The 14,632-nt window shown below is 45.4% G+C and overlaps 1 protein-coding gene across 11 annotated transcripts in view; it reads left to right on the forward strand.

Annotated features, from left to right (window-relative positions):
• Nucleotides 1-14,632, forward strand: part of ATP6V0A1 (ATPase H+ transporting V0 subunit a1) — a 53,290-nt gene that overhangs the window by 31,448 nt on the left and 7,210 nt on the right. For 4 of the 11 annotated variants that reach the window (XM_070483282.1, XM_014833607.3, XM_014833606.3 and 1 more), the window contains 7 exons: nt 1,572-1,690; nt 2,239-2,455; nt 2,839-2,946; nt 7,547-7,654; nt 8,596-8,613; nt 13,333-13,450; nt 13,763-13,934. In XM_070483282.1, the coding sequence (XP_070339383.1) occupies nt 1,572-1,690; nt 2,239-2,455; nt 2,839-2,946; nt 7,547-7,654; nt 8,596-8,613; nt 13,333-13,450; nt 13,763-13,934 (860 nt within the window). Of the gene's footprint in view, nt 1-1,571; nt 1,691-2,238; nt 2,456-2,838; nt 2,947-3,755; nt 3,831-7,494; nt 7,655-8,595; nt 8,614-13,332; nt 13,451-13,762; nt 13,935-14,632 lie in introns of those variants that run through there. The other 7 variants (XM_070483281.1, XM_070483283.1, XM_014833608.3 and 4 more) reach the window with 4 other exon arrangements.

The raw sequence follows: 14,632 nt of genomic DNA on the forward strand, positions 1-14,632 counted from the left end.
CCAGGCTATGGCAGCAACCCACATACAAAATAGAGGAAGATTGGCATAGATGTTAGCTGAAGGTGAATCTTCCTCAAGCAAAAAGAGGAAAATTGGGAAGAGATGATAGCTCAGGGCAAATCTCCCTCAGGAAAAAAAAAAATTCAGATTGTTAGAGGTGAGGAATAGTGTATGCAAAACCATAGAGGTAGGGAAGTACAAAGTTAATTATTTTAATTATTGTAGAAGCTAATGTTATTGAAATGCTTACTATGGGCCAGGCACTGTACTGAGCCCTCAGCGTATCTGATTTATCCTCCAACAATTTTATCAGATAGCTACTGCTGTCCCTATAATACAGATAAGAAAACTGGGGCTTAGAGAGGTTTAATAACATTTCGCATGTGCCTTTAACAAATGTTCATTGAATCCCTATTGTCTGTAAGGCATAGTGCCTTCTGGGGGAAACACACAATTTTAAGACATAGCTCCTACCCTCGAGTATTTTGGAGTCTAATAATAATAATATTACTGCACATTTATATAGTGTTCTGTAGTTACAGAGGTTTTTTTTTCAGACATCCCATTTGATGCTTACAGGGTAAATGTTGAGTTTGAAGTGCCTGTGGGATATCATGCCCATCAGGCAGTTGGAGTTGTAGAACTGAATTTCAGGTGTGACTGGGGCAGGAGAGAGAACCAGTCACAGGTTTTCAGATTAGGGGTCTCTGAGGGTGAGCTCTTCATGAAGAGGCCAGTTCAGGAAAAAAGATGCTGGGCTCGATGGTGGAAGAGCTGGCTTATCAGGCTACCGAGTTTGCACCTTAGCACAGAGATGACAGTGGGGGTTCACGGGCAGTTTTGGCACAGGCAAATGACTGCATCAGTTAAGATTTCAGAAACATAATCTGATGGCCAAGTGGAGGCAGAAGAACTATCATGAAAATATTACAGGCATACAGGCCTTAGGTGACAAAGCTTAAGGCAATTAATGTTTAAATGGAACAACAACAGCACAGGGATACAATTGGCAAAACACAGGCTCTGAGAACATCTGTAAGAGGAGAGCTGGAGGGAGAACCTGTAGATCAGAGACTGAAGAGCTGCATCAGCACTCACAGAGCACAGGCCTTATCTGGGCCCGACTTTGAAAAAATGAATCACAAAGAAAAATTTGTAGACAATCAGGGAAATTCGAATCTTTCATGATATTAAAGAATCATTAATTCTTTGGGGTATGATAACTGTATTGTGGTCATGTTTTAAAAATGAGGCCTTACCTTTTAGAGATCTGTACAGGTAAAATGAAATATTTACAGGTAAAATGATAGGATATCTGGATTTTGCTTCAAAATCATTTGGAGGTGGGGAGTGGGTTGGGGGTATGATGAAACAAGATTGACCGTGAGTTGTAGGTTAATAGTAATTGTTGAAGCTTGGTGATAGCTCCATGAGCTTTTTAAATACTCTTCTCTTAAGTATATGTTTATAATGTTCCATAATTTTTAAAAAAACTAGTTTTTAGAATAAGTGAATATTTTTCCTTTTGAGAACTCTTTGTAATACCTTTTTGTTTTCTTGGGTTGTGACAGATTTGGAACATTGCTACCAATAAACTGACCTTCCTCAACTCCTTTAAGATGAAGATGTCCGTTATCCTAGGTATCATCCACATGATGTTTGGAGTCAGCCTGAGCCTCTTCAACCATATGTGAGTTGCTCTGTTTCTGTCATATGAATGCATAGTTTAGATAACGCTTTTGCCTAAAAAAATCATAACATCTTTGGGGGAGGGATTAACTCAGAACCCCGTTCTGCATTAAAGAAGTGCTTTTATAAAAATTTCATGTTCTTAAATGAGGTTTAATTAATATTAATCGCTTTACAATTTACAATTACAATTAAGATCTTTAAAAAAAAAAAGTGTAATTTTCATCAGAATGAGTGGGTTATTTTTTTCCTTGATGTGTAACTCACATAAAATTATGAACTGTGGTCTCAGAATGTACTAGACTTCCTATTCTCTTCTCATGGGAGAATGGTGGGGGTGGTCCTGGAGCTGTTTGAAGTCCTAAAGTTGGGAAGTCATAGTGAATCCTGCTTGTCTCTGTTGCCTCCAGGGCTTCTGGCCGTTGCTCCTTAGAGTGATAAAGAGAATTGAGGGAGCATTAGGTAGACAATCTAGTGAGTGCTTCACTTGGTGTAGGGGTGCCCCTGGGTCTGTGCTCCTTTAACACTTTTTTCTCTCTTCCTTTTTAGCTATTTCAAGAAGCCTCTGAATATCTACTTTGGATTTATTCCTGAAATCATCTTCATGACCTCTTTGTTTGGCTACTTGGTTATCCTTATTTTTTACAAGTGGACAGCCTATGACGCTCATACGTCTAAGAAAGCGCCAAGCCTTCTGATCCATTTCATAAACATGTTCCTCTTTTCCTACTCAGACTCTGGTAATTCGATGCTGTATTCTGGACAGGTGCGTCAACCCAGAGGTGGACTGTCTTAGGTGGTTATCCTAGGTCATGGGGCCAGATGTTTCTGTGACCCTAAAAAAGCCTTGAAAAATCCCTTTCTGTAGTATTTGGTTTTCAGTCTGTATATCCAGATCTAGATTCAGCCCATCCTCCTTATTTAGGAGGGTGTGCTATAATTTTTGTATCCAGAAAGGGTAGAATTTATAACTCTTATCCAAAGCTGACAATTCCTCAGCTTTGGCACAACATCTGCTAATTATTCTGAGAAACTGGCTAGTGTTATTCATAGATCAGTAAGAAAATACTGTTTTGGGGGAAATTGGTGCTGGAGTTAGAAACTACATGTTTGGTTAATGTGATGTGCCTTGTCCTTCTTACTTTGCAGGAAGGAATTCAGTGTTTCTTGGTAGTGGTTGCACTACTGTGTGTACCTTGGATGCTACTGTTTAAACCACTGGTCCTTCGCCATCAGTACTTGAGGAGGAAGCATTTGGTGAGTGTGTTTTTGTTGCTGAAAGTTACCAGATTTTTTTTAAAGATTAAGGCAGTTCCTTATTGGATATAATGAATTGTACATAAATCTATATGCTTTTAAAATGCATTTGTGTCATATCCCAGCATGAGCAGTGGACCTGCTGAAATCAAAAGAATATGTATGTGGTGATTGGACTCCTGGATTCAGCTTTGAGTAGCTGGGGTAGAGAGAACAAGTCACAAGTTTTTACCTTTCCTGGTCATGCTGTGCTCAGCAAGATCCAGGTCTGGGCCTGTCTAGCTGCAGCATCAATTAAGCAAGGCTGCGAGAGCCGCAGGTGGGTGAACCCACTCATGTGGTTTGCCTGGGCAACCACAGGGCTGACGCTGAGACATTTTCTTTTAAAATGAGACCATGATACTTTCACCAACCAAAACATCCGGGAAAAAGATTTGGTTTAAAGCTTATTGATTTTTTTTCTTTTTAGAAAGCAACATACATACTTGTGCTTACTTGGTGTGTGAGCGCATATGAAATCTACACGCACACGCATACACACACACACCCCTAAGTTGCCAAATGTTCCTTTCTGCTATGCAGTAATGCTTACTTATTACACTGCCTGGTAAAACCCAAAAGATCCTGTTGCATGACTGTCATACAGCTGTTAGACTATAATTCCTATTGGAGAGCAGCTGAGTTACAAGACCCTCCTTCTCCCTTTTCTGACCATCGTCATCCTTCCATGTACCCTCCATTCGTCTCCCCTTCACTCTCTCCCTCTTTTGTTTCTTTCTCCTGTTCTCTTTTCTTCCATTCACTATCAGGCAGGGCAACCTGTGGAGGCCCCAGTCAGCCCAACCCCAAGCCAACAGGGACTAGAGGCAGCAGCGGCTGCAACAGTGAGTGAATTAAACCCACAAACCATCATATGTTGTTTAAAGAGGTGGAAACAGTGCAGCAGAATTTTTTTTTAACTATATTGAGACCATGGGACATGTGTGCTCTCTTGGGAAGTATGTCCTTCTTACTCACTGAGATGATGACAGAAGAGGTTTCCACCTCTTATGAATAGATTCTGATTCCATCTTTACAACTGGTCTGCTAAGTCTCTATTCAAATATGTGAGGACATTCATGTCTATGGAAGTAGAGTGGCTGTTGTCCCCTCTCCGAGTCCCATCATCTTAATCCAAGATGGCAGCTCTTGGAGTCATCCACTTTCCTGTCTGTATTTTGTGACCATGTGTTGGATGATTTTTCAGCATGGAGCAAGAACATCTCTGTGACTTTTGAATTGATTTCCCTGTACTTTAAAGTTCTGCTCCAGAGCGATGCTTGGACATTTGGTCCGTTTTAGCTGTGACTTACTCTCTTTCCAGTGGAAGCTTATTCATGTCTACTTTTTTGTGAGAGACTCAGAAGCCCTCATGTCCTTAGTTGTTCCATTGAGACCTCCACGCTGGCCTGTGTCTTGTGTGTACCCTACATCTGGTGTAATAACCAAAGTCGTCTTTGTTTGGATCTTTCCTTCTTCTAATACTAACTCATGATTCAGTGACAGCACTTTGAATGTTAAGCATTTCAATATTTGTCCTTAAAAACATCTCTTAACCAAAGTCTTATAATGTGCCAATATCGAATTAGTCCAATCTATTCTAGGTCATGAATCTATGAGATTTTTTAAATCTCACCAATAGTGGTTACTCATGTACTGTTGTGTTCTAATAGCATCATACTCCTTTAAAAGAAAATGAAATGTTTAGATGGATAATCGTTTCCTTCATTAGGTGTTTCTGATCATTTTAAACTTAGAAAACTGCTATAACCATCCTTCTAGAATTAGTCTAAAAGGGCTGATATTTTGGGTCAGAAGATATTTTAATGTTGTCACTTAAAATTGTTTGCAAGTAGGGAATTACCCTCTCCTTTCCTATGAGAAATTAAAAAGAAAAACCGTTAAAACACATACTATCCATTTATTGACATTCTTTCCATGTGCTCTTCTTTCTGCAAATCTTAATATATTTAAGATGTGCTTCTGGTATGTCAATCTTGATGCTTTTAAATCTGGCATCCTCTTTTATAATACTATCCAAGTTAAAAGTCCCCAGTCTGGAAACCTGCACATTCTAGGGTCTTAGCCAACTGGCCAAACATCTGTTTCTAGAGAGCAGCCTGAAGGCTTGAGGATGATCATTCTACGACAAGGGCCCTGGATTCTCGACCCTAAGGCTGAGGATATGAAAACTCATGTGTCTTTGTTCTATTCTGTGTCCTCTTGGTTGTCTGTAAGTGGTGTATCAACAGTTTGATTTTTTCTTTTCTTTTTTCTGCTGATGTGTGTGTCTCATCCCTCTTCCTGTAACTCTCATTCCCTGTGTCTGAAGGGACACTTGTTAGTGTCTGGTTGGGAGGCGTAACCTGTCTGCATCTCACTTTATCTACTCTTTGGGGAAAGCTTCAGAAATGGCCTTCTGCTTTAGGAGTCTTGAAGCCTGAAGCCTGCCTTCTCTACCCTGTAACCTATCCCAGGATACGTTGGAGTCCTCTCCTATCAACAGTGCCTTTGTTACACTTTTGGTCTACCTTTAGAAGGTTGTCAGGTGTGATATTTGCATGACCTGGAGGTGCCAGGGCTTTAGTGGTTCCCAAGTCTGACTACACATCAGAATCACCTGGTGGACTTTAAATTTGTTTCTTAGGGTATTAGAACAAAACAGATAAATGGAAGAAGAAATAAAGATGGCCCAGAATTTCATGACTCAGACATCCCCTACAGACATTAAAAAATAAAATTAAAGCAATAGATGCAGTTGGTTAGAGAATGCAAATAGTACTGAAAGTGAGGCCTCCCTGTCTCCAGCACCCTTCTCCTCCACAAGAGTATTGTTATCAGATGGGAAATTTTGCCTCCAAATTTTCTGCATTTATCAACATATCTGTCATCTATTGATGTAAATATGTATATGTGTGTGTATGTATATATATTTAAAACACATTAGGGATTGTGTTTGAAACTGTAGTACTCTTCTGCCCCTTGATTTACTAGGTTTTTAAAAATTCAGTATATTTTGGAGATTGTTTCATAGTGATCCTCATTCTTTTATAGTTGCCTAGCATTCCACAGAAAGTTCTGTTGGATGTGCTAAAATGATGTACCCATTCTCTTGTTGGTGGCTGTGTTGGTTGTTCCCACTTCTTTGCTATAACTAATAACAATGCAGGGACATCCTTGTCCGTGTATCTTGATAAAATTTCACAAGCATAGACGTTCCCAGCAGTAGGATTGCTGAGTCTCAAAGGGTGCATGCATTTTTTATTTTGATAGACAATCAAAATGAACATACAGTTTGTACTTGGGGAAATATTTTCTTAAATACAGATCTCCTAGGCCTGACCTACTAAATTTCCAATTTCTGGGGTAGTATTTGAGAATTTCTATTTAATGAAATGCAGCTTTCAAGGTGATTCTGATGCAACTGGTTCTCTGCCCAGCATGTGAGAACCACTGCTAGAAGAAGAGGGAATTTGCCTAAACCCCGAGGCCTGATGGTTAGTGAGCTGTGTGTTGTGGTAAAAGGTGATCACCAGAATGTGAAGCTGTGACTGGGGACCTCAGGGCAGTTGGCCAGGCCTGCCGCATGTTGTTTGTGCTGCTGCCCAGAAGGCCACTGGCGGGAGAGCAGTCTTCAAGCTCTTGCCTTGTTTGGTCCTTGGACAAGAAAGTATAGGAAGTGGCTCTAAGGGCTGTTTCTTTAGCTCCTTTTCACTCTGTGGCAGGTTAGTGCTAATTGGTATCTGGGAGACTTAATGTGGTTCTGCCTGGTTTTTATACCCAAAGGGTCCTTTTGCCTCTATCAACCAAAGCTTTTCCAAATCAGGTTGATTTACACATTCTGGTTCTGGAGACCCTGCTGAAAACTATGCCTGGGAAGTGAGAAGGAGCAAACACCAGTCAGCATCTGCCACGTGCCTGTAAAAGAGTTGTTTTAATACTCCGGATCCTCCGTTGAACGAAAGGAGCCTCCTTTTCTTTTTAAACTCAGTATTTTGTAGCCACAAACTAATGTACATTGAATGTTTTTTCCTTCCCTGACTTAGGAGGTCCTTTGTTCGTGGTCCATTTCTGGGAGCGGTGGTTGGAACTCTAGGCTCCTGTTGAAAGCTTGTCAGACCAGGTTACGATCACCGTGCCATTTGGCTCCGCTCCCTCTTAGAAAGTCTAGTCTTTAGTTTCAGGAAAATTGGGGCCATTGAAGGCTTTACAGATAAAGCTACATTTGTTATGAGTCTGCTCGTGTTAAGCATTTCATTCACGCGGGAGTCTCAGGTGGCGTTGACCAAGGCGAGGTGGGCGTGTCTCGGTGCAGCAGACAGAGCTGCGTATTTCCTCCGTCAGGATGAGGTGGGGAATGTAGGTTGGGCCTGGGGTGGTGGTGGGTGGGGTGGGAACAGTGGTTTGTTTTTACTTAGCTGTTCCATCGCTGGGTTTTGTTTTTGTTGTTAGAATACATGCTTTTCTGAGGTTTGTATGTACTAACCATCGCCCTTCCCCACTTCACAGAATGTCACATTAAAGCCCAGGCAAATTCGACTCTTTCTGTTCATCTGTGTAGGGAACTCTCAACTTTGGTGGGATCAGGGTGGGCAACGGACCGACAGAGGAGGATGCTGAGATTATTCAGCATGACCAGCTCTCCACCCATTCAGAGGACGCAGAAGAGGTAAGATCCAGTGGTGTGGGCTTCCTCTCCTTCCACCTTGGGTCAGCCTACTCTTATGTACCTAAGTTGCCTCACTCTAGTCTTCTCGAAAAATGGAAATATGAATACTAAAGATCAGCCTGCCTTCCAGACCTCGGGCATCACATTGGGCCCCTGCTCTAAACTCCAGGTGCTACCTGCGTAGTCTGCTGCAGTTTTGTTCTGTTGTCCGACTTCTCGAGTTCCGAGTTGCCTGCAGTCCTCTGTGCGCAGATCTGTTACTAACCGCTCTCCTCGGGACCGAGCAGAGTCGGTCCCAGCTTCCAGCTCTTATTTTAGAAACATAGCCCACTTAGGGCAGCTTCGTCATCCCTTGCCCCTTCTAGGAATGTTCCACCTGGAACTGTAATCACTGGTACTTTGAAGTCCTGTCCCACTGATGTGCTCCTGTTGCAGATATTTTATTTGAGCCTTTTAAAAATGTTACTTGCCTGCTTTTTCCAGGGAGAGTGAAAAGTAGTAAGGCCAAGGTAGACTTTTCCTTAAACCGCCCCCTCCAAGCTCAGTTGTTTAAAATCCAGTCTCCTCGCCTGACCACTCATGCCACAGCACCTCTGGACTGAACTTTTGAATCTCATCTATTTATTATATTCTTTTTAAAGCAAATAGGAGTTGAGGACCCAAGTGACTAGACTTTTCAGTCTGACTGACCACCTCTACTATGTGTATGACTTTTTAAAAAGAAATTACGAGGGTTGGAGTGTCTTTTAAAAATATATATCTTAAGGCTGTAAATCCTACTGATTTGCTTTCCATGTATGCTGAGGAGGCCTGCCTCTAACATGTTAGACCCATTTACCATTAACAGTCCTCCCCAGGAAGCAATCAGTAGCCTTGTGCTCATGACTTGTGACCTTGTGTGTGACGTGACTTCCCACTAAGTGTAAATTTGTGTTTTCAAGCCTTCCGAGGACGAAGTGGTAAGAAACAAGCTGGCTTTGCCTTCATGTTTATCTGGGGCTTCTCTTCCCATCCTTGTGATCACTCTCCTGACCCTGCCGCATCCTGGGGACATGACACCTGCACATCCTGCATCTCACTGGCCGTTTCTAACCAGTTTGTGAACCCGTGTTCTGAAAAATCTCATCTCCATTAACTGCATCTCATGTTGATCACCTCTGTCTTTGTTTCATTGACTTTGCTGGTCTAATACCTCTGAGAATGGCTTTGAAAGGAGCTACAAGTAATGTCTGCATTGGCATTCTTGATGTGACTCCCCTTGGGGGTTCAATCCCATTGGCCTCCGCCTTCCTCTCCTGTGATGTTATGTATGGTCGCTCTGCCACTGGGAGTAGCTCTTTCCTCCCTGCTCCTCTGAGTGCTTATGAGTAAAGCTCACCCTTCCTCCCTGTCTGAGATGCAGCCAGCCTCTTCCTGCTTTCCTCATCAGCTTAATGATGCTTGAAGTGAGAATTGCTGGGCCCTTGCTTGGCGTCAGCTCTACCTCCATGTGACCCAGCGGGGAGGTAGACAGCTTTCAAAAGGAGGCTTTGCCTCTCAGATGCGTCTCAGAAAAAATAATCCATCTGCGTGAAAGGAGTTCATATTATACCAGCCACACAGAGAGAATAGAAAGAAAGTTGGCTAAATATTGAGCCACATCTGGAGTAGAAGGCCTTCCGACTCAGCAGTAATTCATTTAGCAACACACAAGCCTTGACTTGGGTTTTCAAAAGGCCTTGCTGCACTGTTTGCATCTTCCCCCAAAACTCTCTAAAATACCTAGACTCATGAACACTTCCTTTTCCTAACTCTCCTGGTCCTCTCTAAGGGGACAGTGGGGTGGGAATAGGGAAATCTTTGCTGTTCTGTGTAAAAACAGACAGTGCTCAGTCTTCCTGAAAGCTGGAGAGGCTCCTTTACTGGCATCCAGGAGCTTCTATGTTCCTCTGGACCGCTCATCTGTGCACAGTCGGTGGCAGAGCTACCTGGAAGGGCTGAGTGGGACTGTGTTTCATGTTATTGAAGATCCTAGCCCTCTCCCAGTAACACCACCTCTGACAATACAGCTCTTTCCAAGTGTCTTCCTAGTTGAGCACCCAATGCCGTGGTCATTGTCAGAGTGGCCCTTATTTGTAGCTGTGGCCCAGTGGAGCTGGACATCCAAACAAGATGGACTATAACTGAGCCTTCCCAATCTCTGGCCCCCCAGCTCCCTTGGGGGTTCAGCTTCCCATAGCTTCCTAAGTAATCATAACATTTTATCTTTATCAGGCACATACACATTCTAGTTCTCTACAGCCAAATTTAGATAACTGTCACATTATCTAAAGATTTCAAAGAAAACAGATTTTTATTTTTTAATCCAGCCTACTTTTCTAGAACTTTCCTATTTTGCTTGGCTGTGAAAACCTGTTTGCCCCTTGCAGGCCATTGCTCCAGCTTGGGGGAAGCAGCAGTCCCTCTCCCTGGGGTGGGGGTGGGGGGGCATCAGTCCAGGTACAAACCAGGGCCAGGCCAGTTGAATGTCTGGGAAGTCTTTGAAGGCTGTAACCATTCAGCAAGGCTCAATGGCACCTCTTCTTACTGTGTCATCTCGCCAGGTGTGTTATCCAACCCATCCAATTCATTCATTCCACCCATCCGTTCATTCAACCTCTATGTGCCAAGCACTCTGTTTAGTACTGCAGAAACTGAGAGAAGAAAAACATAGTCCTTGCCTTCAAGGAACTCCCAGACAAGTTGAGGAGACAGTCTGGGTGACAGATGCTGTGATCAAGGTGTGCCCAGGATGCTGTGGGAGTGAAGAAAGAGGGCAGCTGACAAACACTGGGGTCGGGGTGGGGAAGAGGAGAGCAGGAAACAATTCCCTAAGGGGTTATTGCTGAGCTTAGTCTGGTCAAGAGGAGTCTCTGTGGAGGGAGGGAGGGGATGCAGACCTATCAGTGTGTACAGGTATCATAAAGACAAAGAGACCTGCGGGCCCACTCCCTTTTGGGAGTAAGCAAATATTCAGCATGGCTGGAGCTCAGAGTCAGGAGTTGGGGAACGGGTGAGAGGCGAGAATGTTGGCAGAAACCGGCCGCAGCACAGTGTTCGGGTAACAAGGAGCCATCAGAGGGTGGTGAAGCTGGAGGTGACACAGCACGTGTGCATTGCTGAAATGCCCTAGTGGCCTGTTACTGGGTATGTTGGGTTGGAGAGGGGGCACAGTCTGGAGGCATGGAGACCAGCTAGTCCGATTTGAGTCAGGAAGGAATTGGGAGGCCTGAAGTGAAGTAAGGCATTTGCAGGGGGCGTTGGAAAGGAAGGGACCAATGTGAGATTAAGGGAGTAAAAGGTCCCAGGGCCTTAACGAGTGTAGGCAGCCAGAGTGAGTGAAGAGTCAAGATTGGCTTGCAACTTGGGTGCGTGGGGCACTAGCAGTGACACTCTGTTAGACATGGGACATGGAGTAGAAGCAGATCTCGGTGGGGTCAGAGGAGAGCAATTAATTAGTTTAGTTTGGGTAGTGTTGAGTTTGAAGCACCTGTGGTGCACCAGGAGGAGATGCAGCACAGCTAGTCAGAAGCAAGCAGTGCGGACGTGGAGGTGACCATCTGGGAGTCACTCTTAGAGGTGGCTGTTGAAGGCCTGAGTGGCAATGCTACAGGAGAAGTGTAAGGGCTGCAGCTGAAACGCCAGTATTTAAGGAAGAACCGAGATGGAGACTCAGGAACATCCAGACTGGTAGGAGGAAAGGCAAGGCGAGGTGTCTCAAGAGGGAGGAGGAAGGAAAAGGCCATGGTGACAGACACTGCAGAGGCTCAGTCAGGACACAGAACGTCTGTTAGGCCTCTTGACAGGGAGGTACGGGTGAGTGTGCCAGGAAGGGCCGGTTTATGGAGCAGAGAGGGTAGAATCCTGGGCGCAGTTGGTAAGGAGTGGATAGGCAGTGAGCAAGTGAGTAGAGTGTAGACAGGGAGTCTGCAGCGATTCAGGGTCAGTCATAGCTGACTCATGTTGGGGCAGTGACACACCCCTTCTCGGTGCTTGGCGGGGTTTCTCTAATTCTCGCCCTACCTTTACCTTCCCCCATTATAGATAAGAAAACTTGCCCAAGGTTACAAAGCAGGAAGTTAGGAGTGAAGGAGAGGAGAAAGCAAGGGTAATGCCTGAAAGGGAAGCTTCCTCCCCTTTCTCCTTTTTTTTTTTTTTTTATGGGAGAAACTCTAGGGGAATAAAAATGCCGAGAAGGGCTGGTTCTCAGGGAGCCCAGCAGTCGCTGCTTCCGTAGAGCCCTTAGGAGTAAAGACCTGCAGTCCTTGGAGCCGGGGACCTTTCCTTCCTCTGAGCATGGGCTTTGGGGCAACACCGGCAGTGGGGAAAAGAGCTCTTAACAGCATTGCTGGGATTGTGGTAACTAGGATTACCCTCGTTTTCAGGGTAACCAGGAGGCTTGAAGAGCCTAGTCCAGAAGAAGAGCCCAGAAATACTGAGTGTAGATAGTCAGAGGTGAGGGAAAATGAGGCTGTCACCCACCCAAAGATGGTGTGTTGGTGCTGGCCCCTCTCCCCACTGGCTGCACCTGTGAGGCCTCAGCTGTTAGCCCTTTTCTAGCCAGCCCCTTCTCTCGTCCTTCCCTCAGGCGATTTCCCAGGGCAGCTCTGGTATCCTTTGGGCGTGGAGTCGTGTGAGTCTCCAAAGAAACTGGTGGAAAATAGACTCTGACCTGAGGGCAGGGCAGGCTGGGGAGGCCCATTGGCCTCTGCTCCTGAGGTTCTGGTCTGGCTGTGTTGGGAGAGGCCCGGGAAGGGAAGCGCCTTCTGTTCTTCAGTGGCTGTTGATTGCTCACCAGGAGAGTGAGGCCGAGGAACATACCTGGTGCTTCTCCAGCATGCCTGTATTCCTCTCCAGCTGCTGGGAGCAGTCCTAAGAGCGAACTCCTGACAGCTTGTTCCAACCTTACCCCTTTATTCTGGAAATAAATTATGATGTTGAAAGGAAAACTGGGAGAAAAGGAGTGTGAGGAAAACAGAAACCAGTAGATGTTCTGTTTGGTCTTAATCAACTGTTTAAGTAGGAATTTGTAGAACTTTTGCCCAAATTTCCCTGTGTAATCTTTTCACAAGTCACAAAAGAAAAGCAGGTTATCTTGCTCCCAGCAGGTTGTGAAAATAGTAAGTGGAGTGGCTGTGAGGCGTCGCCTTCTCCAGGTAGTTCCCGGTGGTTAATAGCTTGTCTCCTGAAGCACAGTGCAGGGAGAGCCCTTCCTGCCTCGTGGCTTCCTCAGGGCGCTTCTCTCAGGCACCTTAAGGTGGCAGGCAGCCAGAGCGGGTCCAGCAGCAGCTCCTTAGAGTTACAGGTCCAGATAGTCATTTTCTCTGAGTGCTCTTAACTTGGCATACACTCCGCTCTTAAGCTCACAGCCTTGCAGGGAGAAAAAACAAACGTGTTAAGAAGAATCTCATTAAGATTTAGTTCATTAAAATGTAGTGTATTGAGAGGAATGGGGATGTCCCAGTTGGGGGCTAAGCCAGGCAGGATTTCTGGGGATGGCATAGTTGAAATCACTGCCTGACTTCAACACTGGGGGCTCCTGGCCCATGTAGCCGTTAGCATCAGCACTCATTCCAAGGCCCTAAGTGCCAAGTGGCCAGAGCTCACACTCCTGCATATTCCCCTCCTTATATCTTCCCTCTGGTTTCCTCCCATAACAGTTTGACTTTGGGGACACCATGGTCCACCAGGCCATCCACACCATCGAGTACTGCCTGGGCTGCATCTCCAACACTGCCTCCTACCTGCGGCTCTGGGCCCTCAGCCTCGCTCATGCACGTGAGTGTGTTTCTCTCAGATTGAAAACTGGTCTTCCCCTTCTCTGGGCGCTCTCCTGGGTAAGGGGCTTAAATAGAATGGAAATTACATAAAGGTTCTGGAATTATCCAGACTCCTGAATCCAGGGAGAATGATGTCCACATGGGAGGATGAGCACTTTTGCTAGGTTAGCTATGCCTGGTGGTCCCGCTAAGGTCGTGGGAAGCCAGGGCACAAGGAATACTGGAGGTGAGGGATGCCAGAGCAAAATGCAGGGCCCCCAGTACCTCTTGCAAAACTGAACTGGATGTCATGTCTCTCCCCGTTCCCCAGAGCTGTCTGAGGTGCTTTGGACCATGGTGATCCACATCGGCCTCAGCGTGAAGAGCTTGGCGGGAGGTTTGGCACTGTTCTTCATCTTCGCCGCCTTTGCCACCCTGACTGTGGCCATCCTTCTGATCATGGAGGGTCTCTCGGCCTTCCTGCACGCACTGCGGTTACACTGGTGAGGCGAGGGGCCAGGGGGTGGGGACATGTCCTTAGCTGCACTGAGGGTGGCTTTACTCTTATACAGAATCCAGAGACACTAGGAAGTGTCTGCTTTCACATCATTACACCCAAGGATCTGTCTTAGTAGTGAGCATCAGGAAGTGTCCACAGAAAAGCACAGCTCACTTTTCAGAGCCTCTGGGAGAATTCTCTGGTGGGTGTTGTCAAAGTCCCTCTCCCTGCCTTTAACATTCTTCAGTGCTCTTGATTATGGCTTAAAAGATCTCCTGAGGTTTTATTATTTGGTTTGTTGAGGTTGTTTTGCTGTGGCATATAATTTTCTCCTGTCTTCAGAGCAATGAAAGCAGCTCTGGAATAGATTCTAAGTCCAGGAAAGTGCTAGAGCACAGTGTACCCCAGTTTTATCCCCCTTGTTCTGTCATTGCCAGTGTCTTTGGGTAGGACTCTTGGCAGCTCCATGTGGGTAGGGGGATTCCTGGTCCCATAGTGTGGGCCCGGCCTGGTCGCGCAATGGTTAAGTTCGCACATTCTGCTTTGGCGGCCCGGGGATTGCTGGTTCAGATCCCGGGTGTGGACGTGGCACCGCTTGGCAAACCATGCTGTGGTAGGCGTCCCACATATAAAATAAAGGAAGATGTGCATGGATGTTAGCTCAGGGCCAGTCTTCCTCAGCAAAAAGAGGAGGATTGGCAG

This window comes from Equus asinus, chromosome 13 (genome assembly GCF_041296235.1).
Source record: "Equus asinus isolate D_3611 breed Donkey chromosome 13, EquAss-T2T_v2, whole genome shotgun sequence".
Taxonomy (NCBI): domain Eukaryota; kingdom Metazoa; phylum Chordata; class Mammalia; order Perissodactyla; family Equidae; genus Equus; species Equus asinus.